The sequence below is a fragment of the Harpegnathos saltator genome, unplaced genomic scaffold (assembly GCF_003227715.2).
Source record: "Harpegnathos saltator strain DR-91 unplaced genomic scaffold, Hsal_v8.6 scaffold87, whole genome shotgun sequence".
NCBI classification, from domain to species: Eukaryota; Metazoa; Arthropoda; class Insecta; order Hymenoptera; family Formicidae; genus Harpegnathos; species Harpegnathos saltator.
Window position 1 is genome coordinate 575,361 of NW_020230714.1, and position 13,057 is coordinate 588,417.

The window sequence follows — 13,057 nt, forward strand, 5'->3', positions numbered from 1 at the left end:
CCTCTCCCTCTTTCTCTCTCCCTCTTTCTCTCTCTCTCTCTCTCTCTCTCTCTCTCTCTCTCTCTCTCTCTCTCTCTCTGCCATTGATTTCGAATGAACTCTGCGAGAGAAATCCTCTTCCAGTTCCTAAATAAAGACGCACTTTATTGCACATCGGACGCGAGTTTAATTCGCAGGACATAATCAATATGCAAAACTGTAGAGCCGAGCGGGATTCTTCTATATTTCGCACAATCTCCCTCTCCCTCTCTTATCGGTTCCGCATCGCAAGTTCGAAGAACGCTCTTCCGGTTGCCAAATCTGCAATTGGACATGGACGTAGAATTAGACATCTCTCGCTCTCCCATCGGAAACATAAACAGAACAGTCGGAAAGATTACCTTCGCCATTATGAACGACTGTGAAAAGACTTCAGAACCCTAATTGATTTCGCGAAGATCTCTGAATCTGCGAATGCAGAACGCGGCCAAGTCGCATCCAGCCGCGCCAAGTCCATCTCGAGTTCTTTTCTCTGTGAAAACGGCACCGCATTTTCATTCGCGTTATACGATCGCCTTTTTCGGCTCGCGATGATCGTTGGCGAGTAGAAGAGTCTGCCAAAAAGGAGAGTGCATGAGAGAGAAACCGTGAGAGGCTGCTGGCTGCTGGCGCTCGAGCGGAGAGACCGCTCGCAGATCGCCGAGTGATCGTCCGCCACTCGGAGGAGTATTAACGCAAGATCATTTAAGACGTATGAACGGGATTAAAAGCGCTCGAAACGGCCGTAAAACGCTACAAAGGGCTCACGTTCGGGAGCAAGGGCGGCGGAGGGGGGGGAGAAGGGGGGAAGAGGGAGGATATGAGGAGACGATGGAGAATTATATGAGAAAAATGGACTCCGCGCGGGGGAGAAAGTTAATTAAGCGCGATCGCATAACGTGCTCCTCCTGCCTGCGCGTCGTTGCTCCTACACGTCGGACGCGACACCAAGACGACGCTCGGCGTCGTGCAGAGATCCCGAGATCAAATTATACCGGCCCGGTGATATTATCCAATTTCGCGTTCCACATCGACCGATTCGCCCCGCATGTATTTCCAGTGCGCCTCATGCAACATGTAACAGCCGAAGCGCTCGCACGCGCGAGCGGCTCGGAGAATGAGCGCTAAAAAGGACAAACAAGCGGCGTTAATCAGCTTAGAACCTCGCGGAGGACCTCGCGCGAGGCTCGTCTTGATGGAGTGCGAGAGGACGCGAGCGGAGCGCGATCACCCGCCGCGAAAATAGACAATGTACATTGCGTTTGCTTGAAAATTGCGAGTAAGTATTGATTCGAGGACCGCCACTGATCTCTTCTCTCTCTCCTCCCTGCTCTTCGCCTTTTTGCACCGCGCGCTCTTCGTACGAACATGATGACGATCGCGGCTGCTGTTGTTACAGCGACACGATCTTCAGCGAGACTCTCCGGATACTCCCTTCGATATGTACGTTCGCTGCACAACAGACACAGCCTCGCGACAGCTCTGAATCGCGATATCCGATCGCACATTGGTGCGGTGCTTCGCAAGTACCTGGAATAGAATGACGACCTTTACGATCGTACGTGTCGGCGAAGCGGCGGACGTCGAGTTTCAAAGCGGACCTTGCAAATGAGACGCGAGCCGGCCGGCCGGCCTCGTTCTTATCCGGCATTTGCGAGTCCTCGAATTAGCGCGCGTCTCTGCCGAGTCGCCACGACAGTCGAGATCGAGAATCGGTCGGGGTTCTTCACGAACCTTCGCCGAACTCGAGCCCTGCTCCCCGGTAGGGTCTCGAGACTCGTGCCTCTCACCAGTGACCGTGCCTTGCAGATGGAATATGGGATCTGGAGTCTTCACGTCGCGGGTGAGCTCTGGGGCGACCCGCGTCTCGCCCGAAGGCATCCGATTCTGCCTCCCGGCGCGACGCAGATCCTACCGAGGGCCGCCTTCGCCCTGAGCGCCCTTCATCGGCCGGACATGCTGCCGTTGCCGTTGACGGCGGCTGGACCGCCCTACGCTCCTATAGAGCTGGTCACGAAGCCCTCGGCCGCGTCCAAGGACGTCGAGGACGCTGAGGAGGCCGAGAAGAGCGCGAGCGCCGAGGACGAGGATATTCAGCAACGCGATGACAACGAAGGGAACATCGAAAAGTCTGACCAGGACGAAAACCAGGTGAGAGCGACTGATCGATATGCCGGCAAATGGAATGTGAAAATAGAATATCGCAAAACGATAATGAGTAACTCGGTTTCACACGGAGGCGGCCGCAAACTTTCCTCCTCAAGCCTTGAGACTGATGGTTCTTCTTTTCAACCGGGAGATTGAAGTACTTTTATTAGCGTTTTTTTTTTGTTAGAAGTAAAACCTGCGATGCAAAACGTGAATATCTACCCTACAAGCAGCGTCTATAAAGACGATACGTCTTGAAGACTTTTGAGAAACTTCCGCAAGATGCCCTACTTTTCCAGACGCCTTTCTGGCATTCTTAATCCGTCTGAAAAATTCAGATCAACCTTCAAATTCAAATACGTGGGTCTATCGCACGTGGGGCAAGTTTCAAGTAACAAGTTGGAAGCTTCTGCCAGCTAGACATTCATCTCAGGCTGTCTTAAATTACGTCATGTCGACACTCGCTCCGCGTGCGCGTACACGCTCAGCCCTTGAGTGTTTGATTATTCAATCGTTAGCGATGCGTATCGCTGATGAAACGTCGATGCATCAGCGATAAGATAAGTTCTGTCTCTCATACACTTACCTCCTGTTCACATTGCCGGTCAGACTTGCGTGCCGAACGAAAATAACGACAACGAAGACGCTGGCGATGAGAGCGACACCGGGAGCACCAATAGTTCACATCGATCGGCCAACAACAATCTACCCACGAAGCTGCCCGATCCGATGTCATGCTTGGCCCTCGACAAGGTCTGTCCGTCGCTTTCTTGAATTCGTATCCTCCCGTAAAGTAGGCATTCTCCTCCTGCAGACACATCAAGTCCGTTAATGCCAATGTATTAATTACACACAGCTGACTTAGCGATGAGCTGTCGACACATTTGACACATCGTGCAGACTTTTGATCAATATTTTTCACACCGTTAATGCTCAGGAAGGAGCCGTGACGCCAGTTCTGAACGGCTGGGTGCTGGGTGCGTACACGGCGATGTTGGGCAGACTCTCCGCCGCGACCGCGGCGTTGGAAGCTACAGAGGTTTCCAATATCGCCTCCGACAGTGATTCCGAGAGCGAGCACTCGTCCTACACGGAAAAGTACGTAGAATATTAACACGTGCCGACCGCGCCACGCTGATTTCCGCTGATTGTGTCAGAATAAATCACGCTAAGATACGCATGCATTCGTCGGCTCGTTTTTCATCAACTCTATCAAACTCTATCAAAAGATTCGTCATTTTTTCTACATTAAACTGGCTGCATTTTACACGCAAATTAGTGGTACATACAAGTGCTTCCGACTCTCAAATCGATTCGACTTGAAGTTAGAGAGAGATACGTGCCAAAGATATACTGAAATACACTTAACCAAGATCCAGGGGCAGCAGTCCGAACGTGAGCAGCGTTCACCGCGGCTACTCCTGCGGTTCCTGCGACGTGGTAGCGCCGACGAGGCCCGCTCTGAGGAAGCACATTGCCGATTGCCATCCGACTCTGTCCAGCACTGAGACCGGCGAGGCCAAGAGGTGTCCGTCCACAGGTTGTGACTTCACGACGAGCAGCAGGTGCGAGATGGAGACTCACGTGGCGGCGCACGTGGCCCAGGGGATGACGCCTACGGGGAAGAAACGCTCCTTGGCCTTGCAACGCGTCAGGTATAGGTACTCGAACGATTTTATATAACTATCAATATAGCCTAAGCTCTCTCTCTTTCTCTCTCTTTCTCTCTCTCTCTCTCTCTCTCTCTCTCTCTCTCTCTCTCTCTCTCTCTCTCTCTCTCTCTCTCTCTCCCCCTCTCTCTCTCTCTCTCTCTCCCTCCCTCCATCCCTCCCTCCATCCCTCCCTCCCTCCCTCCCTCCCTCCCTCCCCCCTCCCCCCTCTCTCTCTCTTTCTCTTTTTCCCTCTTCGCTCTGCTGCAAAATCTTGCAATTAACGATTCCTTTACATGAACTTTAATTTATGTATATATATATACACCTTCACGGGTGTTATGTTCATTTCATTCTTACCTCGCAATGTGCAGATACGAGAGGGAGGAGTACCGATGTTCGCTCTGCTCGTACGCATGCACGATCGAGAAGGCATTTCAGCGACACCTGCGAGCACACGCGAGGGGCACAGCGCCGGAGACCAGGGTGAGCTGCGCCGTTTGCGGCGCCGACAGGTCCTCCGAAGTCGACCTCAGCAGGCATATGCGAAGGCATCGCGACGACCGATACTTCTGCTGCGACATCTGCATCTTTCGCACAGTGCAATTGAAGAAGGTATGTCGCCGGGTCTGTCCACGGCTTGCTGTAATCACAGTTTTTCAGTCCACAAACACTAAATTGGAAAAACTGGTCTGTGACGATAACACAAAACTAAACAAACAAGTTCCTTTTGCATTTTACCATTTTGCAAAAAAAAAAACCACGCAAAATTCTAAATTATTAATTAAAAAGTATTTGTGAATGATTGCGTACGATTATATGCTAATCCTCTTTAATCAACAACTCAGAATTTTCCGTAGTTTCTTGCAAAATGATAAAACTTTTTTGTTCACTTTTGCTGAATCTACAAGGCGACAGCAGACGTCACCATTACAGTTAATTTAACAGACCACGCAAGTTTCCTCACAATTCTTCTTTAATTAATAACTCGAACATTTACGTGGTTCGTAATAGAGGATTTTTTTATCCACTTTGACCTAATCTGTACAAAGCTTAATGTGATATCGTCATGTGTATCTTTTATACAATCTCAACTAATTTTACATTTGACTAATAATCTCATTTGATTTCTCGTTCTTGACGTGGAATAATGAACAATCGGTCTCGCCAAAGCAGATCTATAGCCGTGTAAGAGAGGGACATTGCATTTTTACAACATTGCCACACACATTGCGCTCGGAACGGACGGATGGTCGTGTGCCATGGCACGACGCGGTTGTTTAATGAACAGCGGCATTAATCACCTTATCGTTTCCAGTTGATACAACATCGGCGCATGCACACAGGCGAGAAACCGCATCTCTGTCCGCACTGCGCCTACCGGAGCGCGCGTCGCGACAATCTGCGTAGCCATGTCCGGCGAGTGCACAAGAAGGAGAATCTCTACTGCGACACCTTCAGCCCGCGCGGCATGCTGATCACCCCCTCGCTGTTAGCGAGGGACACCAGCCTGGCGCAGAGCCCGGCGTCCTCGCCGTCTTCGAATCCGGACGCGACAAACTAGCGAACACGCCCCTGCACAACAAAGAAGAAGATGATGAAGTCAGCGGTCCTAGAAACGCCGCGGGAGGAAGATCCCGGGGCCTATCGGCCCCTCACACGTCCTCATTTTGTCAATACTGCGATCTAGATAATTAGAATTCACAGAGGGAAGCCTTGCAGAAAGTACTGCACTTGGCAAACAGTCGCTCTCAGTTTTAGATGTTTGCGGATAATCGGGAGAATATCAGAGTCAGTCGAGCGTTGACCTCGAGATGAATCGAAAGCTAATCGTAGTCTAGCAACAGTGTGACAAAAGTAGCGGACGAAGTATGTAAGATAATGTAAGAGGTGAAAAAGAGGTGAAAAATCGCTTGAAAGTATGGGAGTGAGAGGAAGAACCCAAGCACAGTCGAGACGCAGTCGAAGAGAGATTGTTCACCAGATCAGCTATCAGCGAGGCTTCCCGCATTAGACGCTAGGAAACGTATAGATAATTGCATGCGAACGTCGATAATTTAATGTAACCTTTGAATTCTAATGAGATCTTGCATTAGCTATAAACGTCGAAATGTTACATTACGCGGTCGATCCGTCGATCGGATCGGCCGTTCGCCCGTTCGTCTCGATCGGTGACGACGAGCGGGAGAAAGAAGAAAGCTGCGAGATGGTGCTAGAATCAGTAGACTGAAGGATCACGGAAGAAAGACTGAAAGTAGAAGCGATTCACGGCGCGAAGTGACGTCCATCTCTTTTACGCTTTTTCGCACTGACCGCCGTGACTAAAAAAAAAAATTACGATTCAGCGAAGTTTAAGACTGCAACTCTGTACTGTTCCGGGGATTCTTGTATCGACGTCGTGACGCCCCGAAGATGAGAAGTCTTTTATTGCTTCTCGTTAACTACTTGATCAACTATTTCAACATAACTTCTAAAACCTGTTCCAAGCTGAATTTTAATCTGCGATCTCGTGATCTTTATTTCAGCTTTCCTGAAATTTATTTTAATTCTACAATTTATAGGTTCGCATTAGCGAATTTTGAATATTGAATTTTAAAATTGCCAGATTTCCATTTTTAAACAGAATCTTAATTATCGGAACCAAATTTTAAGCCGGAATATTAACTAAAATCATCCGACCCCATTCTTTATTTTAATTTCAGCCGTCAAAAAAAGAGATTTACCCGCATGTTAAAATTTTATTCGCGCAGTTCATTAGGGATTCTCGAGTAACGAGACTCGATTGTATCTCGGGCTAATTATATTATAGAGGCTGACGAAATGGCTGGGGCGCGCACAAGAATGATACGAGAACTCCGGCGGATGGAAAGGTGCTATTTTACGAAGATTCGTTTTGACGTTACGTACTAGCGTATAGTTCGCTCTCGCCGCACGAATCGCCAAGCTATAAGTAATTGTTAAGTACTTGTTAACGCGAACACATTGTTATCGTTGCCTAAGTTGCCGGTCGTTTTTTATTACGGATTAACGATTCGAGAACAACGCGCTATTACGATTACGATTATTATATTATAGCGACTGCGAGCAGGTAGAGTGTATTATGTCGCGAGGGATCGCGCCCAACGTGTTTCGCATACATAGATTCCTTGTATCCGCAGGATGCACACACATCCGCACACTTAAATCTATCGAATCGCCCGATCGGGCTTCCTCAAGGTGACGCCTAATTCTTCGCGGATTTATCGCCGACCGGTTTCGTAAACCATATTCGTACCGTTTCGTAATTCCACTTCACTTCTCCAACGAGCTCGGAGGAGAAGGATCGGTGAGCTGAGGTGTGACACAATGAACGAAGCAAGCGCGTTTCGCTTGAAGGAAACGGAATTTCCGCCTCTAAAGAACCGAACATGATGAATTCGAAAACGTTGCTTCAACCGATCTTTTCTTTTTCGTAAGAGGGACATGAGATTTGTAAGAGTAGAAGCAAAGTGGAACGTTGACAAAGCGTCGGGAACAAATTTACAAAGGACACACCAGCGTTAATTCCGGAAGCCAGATCAAGCGGTTTTCAAGTTACACTCGAACAAGGCTCTCCACTCCCGGTATACACCGCAAAGCAGGTATTTCTTGAGAATACCGGCGAACGATGTTGCTCTTCTCGCAAGATTCGAACGACCGTCGGGCGCATCCTCTCGCGACCGGTAGAAATATTTCGTGTACGTTTCTCTCTATAGAATCAGAGACCGTCCCCGACGACCGACCGCGAGTCGGTCGCTTGCACGTGCAGAAGGGGGAAGAGGAGGAGGAGAAGGAGGAGGAGGAGGCGACGACGTAGTACGAGGCCGATACTTATTATAAACGGGAATATATGTCAATTTTTAATGTATCATACAAATACGTTCTAGTCGGTAAACGATTTATAACGGCGTGGCGACGAACGTGGCCACGAGAGAGAGAGAGAGACAGAGAGAACCCGTGCTTCGCTTCGCCGTCACGCCACAACGTGATCCGCCTCGTCGAGGATCGTGCTACTACTCTAATAGACTACGAGGTATACGATGATGCGAAGTCGAAGCTGCACGGCACGGCACGAACTTTCACTCCGGCGCATTTATCATCCTTTGCATTCGAATCTCGAGTTTAGCCGCTCCGCCTGATTTCCCGAATGTTTGTGTCTCGTCATCGTGTTGTCGGGTGTTACCTTCGCCATCACCGCGAGTACCGCGAGTGTACCACGTGGATTCGTCCGCGTGCCGCGTGCGTGAACGAAGTGAATTTTAGGGTAAGCCATCGGCGTACGCGAGCGACTCTGTGATTTACGAGATCAATTTCAATGATTATATTACATTTACGAGGTTAAACGTAAACAAATTACCGTCTTTTTAGGTACGTGTACGCGCGGCTATCGTCGCGGCGGCCAACGTGATTACAATTTATGCGTAGACGTTATCACGACGTGTATATGTATATACATGTTACGTACACGAAGACACAAATCTGTTCATCCGAATGCAAAGGACTCGGCGTTTGCCGCAAGTATGTGTGTGTGTGTTTGTGTATACACACAATATGCGCCTACATGTAGGATTATTTGCTTCCGGTGTAAAGTGCTCCTTTTCAAGCGCCCACCTAAAATACCGCGGAGGAAATGCGTTGCCACATTCGGAAAAAATATTTCAAAGGCAAAAATGAGGTCAGACCGAGGTCGCTGTTCTGCCGCCTCTCTCGAAACCGAATGACTTTCGTCTGAAATATATTTCCTCCTGAACAAAGCATTTCTTCCGAGATACTTCAGCTGGACGTTTGGAGATGGGTCACCCTGTGGATGTATTGTATCGAGGCAATATTTTGTATTTCGCGCGAAAAACGTCTTCAGTATGCGATACGGCGGCTTTCGATGCGGCTCTTTTATAATGTATGATTTTTTACACGGCAACAACAGTGCGCGCTACACTTGCCCGCAGGGAACGAGATCTTCCGCGTTCTCTTCTTTTTCTTTTGCGTTTCTTTCACGCCGTTTCGAGAATATATATTTGTATATATTTACACGTATATATTTGCCGAGCGTGTTTCTCCGAATATTTTCAATCGCCGGGCGCTTTTTAGCGGCGATGTGACAAAGAAAGGGAGAGAAAGAGAGGTAGAAAAAAAGAAAGGAAAGAAGAGCCCTCTCTCTCTCTCTCTCTATCTCTCTCTCCCTCCCTTCCTTCCTTCTTTCTCTTTCTCGTGCTACGAGATAGGTTTATCGTTATGTACCGCGAAGCGCACGGTTTTTTACACACTTGCGCGATGAAGGTGGTTAAACTTGTTAATTACACGTCCGCGCGATTAGCGCGGACTGGCTCCGTCCGCCGTTAACACTTACGTGCACACGTCGACCGTCTCTCTCGTTTACTCTTTTATTTCCGTCCAAGACCACCGCAACACGGCACAACACTCGCATCATCAGCATTTCGTTCGTTCAATCACGTCAAGACGACTGTCGCGAGGAATCTATACGTAATGGAAGAAGGCGAAGGAGAAGGAACGAGGAGAGAGAATTCCAAAGAGAGACGGATTCAAGAGCGGCGCGAAATCACGCGGGCGACACGCTTCCCGGCGTCTCGCCCGCGTGGTTCGCGCGGGACGTAGTTCTCCGGCACGCGTGTGCGTGCACTCGACACTCGTTTGCGAAACGGTTCGAACACATTTTCTTCTCCTGACGAAGGTAAGAGCGAATCTTCGCGATCGCTATTCACTAGTCTGCGCGATAATTCCTTTGCGACGAGAGCCGAAGTGACAGTAAGAATGAGATAAGCAGAAGAGATGAGCACAATCAAGCTCGCAAAATCCTATCTTACAGTATCCACACGCAATCGCCAAAATTGTACGAATTCTGAACTCTTTTCTCAATGGAAGATCGAGCGGTTTCGATTAACGTGGAAATGCCTTAATTTTTCCGATATCTTCCGGACTGTATCCGTGATGTTCTTTGGAAATGTGCTGTCACCTGTATCTTTATTACATTTTTATCTCTCAGATCAAAGATTGTGACAAAGGACCAATATTTGTACGGTGCACCGGCACTTCGACTCTCGTCGTAAGCGATTACCATGTAAACCCATGAGCGGTGACTCGCAATCGCGACACGTCTCGTTTCGACGCGTCTCGAACTTCACCGGGAGAGACGTGCTCGAAGCGTCTCGCGCGAACGAGTGTGCGTATGAAGACAGCAGGGACATCTCATTATCGTCCGAGCGATCAGTCTCAGGTGTGCGACCGAGATTTATTCGCATTATTGTATTATGAGCTCTCTTAACTGATAAGCGGCGCCGTGCCAACATTACGAACAAAGAAAAAAAAAAGAAAACAAATGCGTGCCAAAGCAACCCCGATCACAAGGGGATGAGCGATGTTCTACGGAGGAAAGGCGAAGGGAGAGAAAGCTGCTTCGGACGCGAAGCGCGCGGCCAGAAGAAAAAAGAAAAGAAAAGGAAAGAAAAGAGAGAAAAAGAGATTTCGCCGTTTCCGAGAGATCGCGAGACTCGGCGGTGTCACGACGAATCGCTTGCCGAACCGAATTCCCGGCTCTCTCGTTCGATGAGTTAATTGACTCACGCAGGGAGGGATCAAAGGAAGTGCCTTAGACACTGGGCACTTTTATTTAGAAATTAAATGTTATACATGTTATTAAGAGATAATGTACGGAGTAAAGGACGTGTGTATAACTCTCGCGGATATAACTCCGCCATCCAATATCGCGACGCGTGTGTATGATCTTCCTTTTCATCCCCCGTTGGTTTTCCCCAAGAGGAGGAGATTCCTCTCTCCTCGCCGCGCTTCTCTCTCGGTTCTGCCCTCCCTGCGTAGGCAATTCCCCGGGAATTCGGTGCTTAACGCTGCTCGCTCGCGCAGTCTCGCGAATCTCTCGAATCCGCACGCGAATCACCGCCGCCACCGCCGATTACCGCGAGCGCGCTCGATCGTCCGCTTCCGTCCGTCGCGAGCGCGAGAACTAGTTGTTACAATCTTTTAACTGTTGAATTTTTGCTGTAGCAGTAAGTGTCTTAACGTATACCTTATATAAACTACACGATAATATATTCTATATTAATGTTTCTTAGATTTAAATCTAAACTCCGGCCGGGGATGTCGTCCACGGCGAACGTCGTCGGTCACGCTCGCCGCGAGTGCGAATCGAAGGAGGGAGAGAGAGAGGGAGGGAGGGAGCTCGCGGCTGGGATCCGGCAGAACCGCGACTCGGCTTATGGTTTACGTCACCGCGAGATCCTATCGACATCATGGATAAAGAACGAAGGGTTAAACGATTCAATACGCGGATATTAACCTCGAGATGGCAACGTAGAGATACTTGGAACTGCCGGCGTGTGTTCAAGTTAATCGACGTCTTATTGGAAGCATGGAAGTAGTCCCGAGGAGGATCCCCAGGCGGCACAAACGTCTAAGCGGACGTTCTGTGCCATCTGGGCATCTGTTTGTCCACGTAAGCGCAAGCGCTCAGAAATCGAAAAGAAACGAACAACTTTACTTATCTCGCGAAGAGCCGCGAGAAATTTCGCTGATCTTTCCTAGAATTTTCCCGTGATAGACGCCCGCTTGTAGAAGAGACACATGGCTATCTCGCGAAACGACCGGGCATTATGACAGAGACTCTCTCATTCGATGCGGCGAGTCGCGAGCTGACGAGTTGGCGGTGGAACGGCCGGCCGGTCGTCTTAAAAATTAATACAATCTAAATGTGATAATATATTTGCTATTGAATTATGACGTAACGATTACATTACAATTACTGACGTCGCGCGAAAACGTACGAAGAACAAGGGAGAGACGAGCAGTCTGTGAGAGTCCGTCTAAGCCGAGCGAAGCTGGGCGTTATCGGCAGGGTGGTCTGATTACCCGCTCCGAGGTCTTCCTCTGCGGGATATTGATCGGCTATGTGAGTACAAAGCGATCGAGAAATCGGCAATGCTGAGATCCGATCGACACGAGAGAGCAAACGTGGATCTCTTCTAGACCGATTCACAGCGTCTTTCTTTCAACGTTTCACTCTTCGTCGCACGCGTCAAGCGCTCTATTGTCGGATTTCCAATGTGTGTGTTTCACAGCACACTGTGCTACGCGTCTCATTGCGCGACCTCTCGACGACCATCGTGCATGATGATGACAGACAACGAAATTAATTTCTCACGTCTAGATAAAAACGGATGGCCGATGGTCCTTGTTGCTCTCAATTGTTTCTCTCCGTACTTGATACACTTATATGCCGCGAACGCGGCGCGCTCAAATGCACAGAGGAGATTAAGACCGCATCACCCTGCTGACGCTCGCACGTTGAACGTTCCGGTAGGAATTCGAAGAAATGGCGAGGCCGCGTTTTGCTTGCCAAATGAATAAAAAGACTCTTGCGCTCTACGCATAATATAATATATACACAAATATATAAATGTACGTGTATGTGTGTGAGTGTGCCTAAAGATTTTTTCCTCGGACTAATCTCTTACACTTTCTATGTCACTGTTTCTCTCTCTCTCTCTCTCTCTCTCTCTTTCTCTCTCTCTCTCTCTTTCTCTCTTTATCCTACGAATCTCGAATCACACGTTCCAGTCATATGCGACTTCGAAGGAATTATTATTGTAGTCCGACGACGACTTCGAATAACACGCAACCGATCCACACGACGCCTCGTATCCGTCGTCACTCTGGCCGCGGATTGATTCGACAAAAAGAGCGACAAAAAAGGAAGAAAGAAAAAAAAAAGACATTTTCTCGTTACAATTTCTCTCGTTGCTTGTGATATTATTTTTCGTCATCCGATAATAAACGCTTCGTCCGACGAGACTGCAACAATGTATAGGATAAGCACAGTGAGATCGCGAAGAATGTGAGACTTCGCGACATCAGGAACTTGCAAATCTGCCGTTAATTCCCACGAAGAACGCACACCCGCTGGTTTCTTTCTCTCAAAACAGATCGGTACGAGGCGTCGCGCACACCTATCGTTAATTTTGGTAGAAGCTAAGAGAGGAGCTTGGACCGTTCATCACGGCCGTCGCTCGACAAGGCAACTGTCCCGCGCCAAAGTTTCATTACGTGTTAATTGTCAATTAATAGAATCCAGGAACGCATAATGTCGAGAGGACGCAGCTTCTTCGCGAGCAGTCCCGCGACAGCTCCGACGAGAGGGAATGTTAGACGCGATTCGTTATCGGACGCGAGAAATAAGTTCGGCTTAGCTGTCGTCC

General features: G+C 48.8%; 1 protein-coding gene and 1 long non-coding RNA gene across 5 annotated transcripts in view; one reads left to right on the forward strand and one right to left on the reverse strand.

The window, feature by feature from the left end:
- LOC105191997 (myoneurin) overlaps positions 1-10,159 on the forward strand; it is a 13,151-nt gene extending 2,992 nt beyond the window's left edge. For 2 of the 4 annotated variants that reach the window (XM_019845492.2, XM_025307464.1), the window contains exons 2-7: positions 1,828-2,169; positions 2,776-2,919; positions 3,104-3,264; positions 3,540-3,827; positions 4,190-4,430; positions 5,134-10,159. In XM_019845492.2, coding sequence (XP_019701051.1) covers positions 1,828-2,169; positions 2,776-2,919; positions 3,104-3,264; positions 3,540-3,827; positions 4,190-4,430; positions 5,134-5,379 — 1,422 coding nt within the window. In that variant the 3' untranslated portion in view covers positions 5,380-10,159. Of the gene's footprint in view, positions 1-585; positions 1,298-1,827; positions 2,170-2,775; positions 2,920-3,103; positions 3,265-3,539; positions 3,828-4,189; positions 4,431-5,133 lie in introns of those variants that run through there. The other 2 variants (XM_025307465.1, XM_025307466.1) reach the window with 2 other exon arrangements.
- Positions 84-3,153, reverse strand: LOC112590555 (uncharacterized). The gene is made up of 4 exons (XR_003114308.1): positions 3,091-3,153; positions 2,753-2,974; positions 381-593; positions 84-300 (listed from the first exon to the last, which is right to left on the reverse strand). It is a non-coding gene; the product is annotated as an uncharacterized LOC112590555 (long non-coding RNA).
- Positions 10,160-13,057: the final 2,898 nt, after the last annotated feature.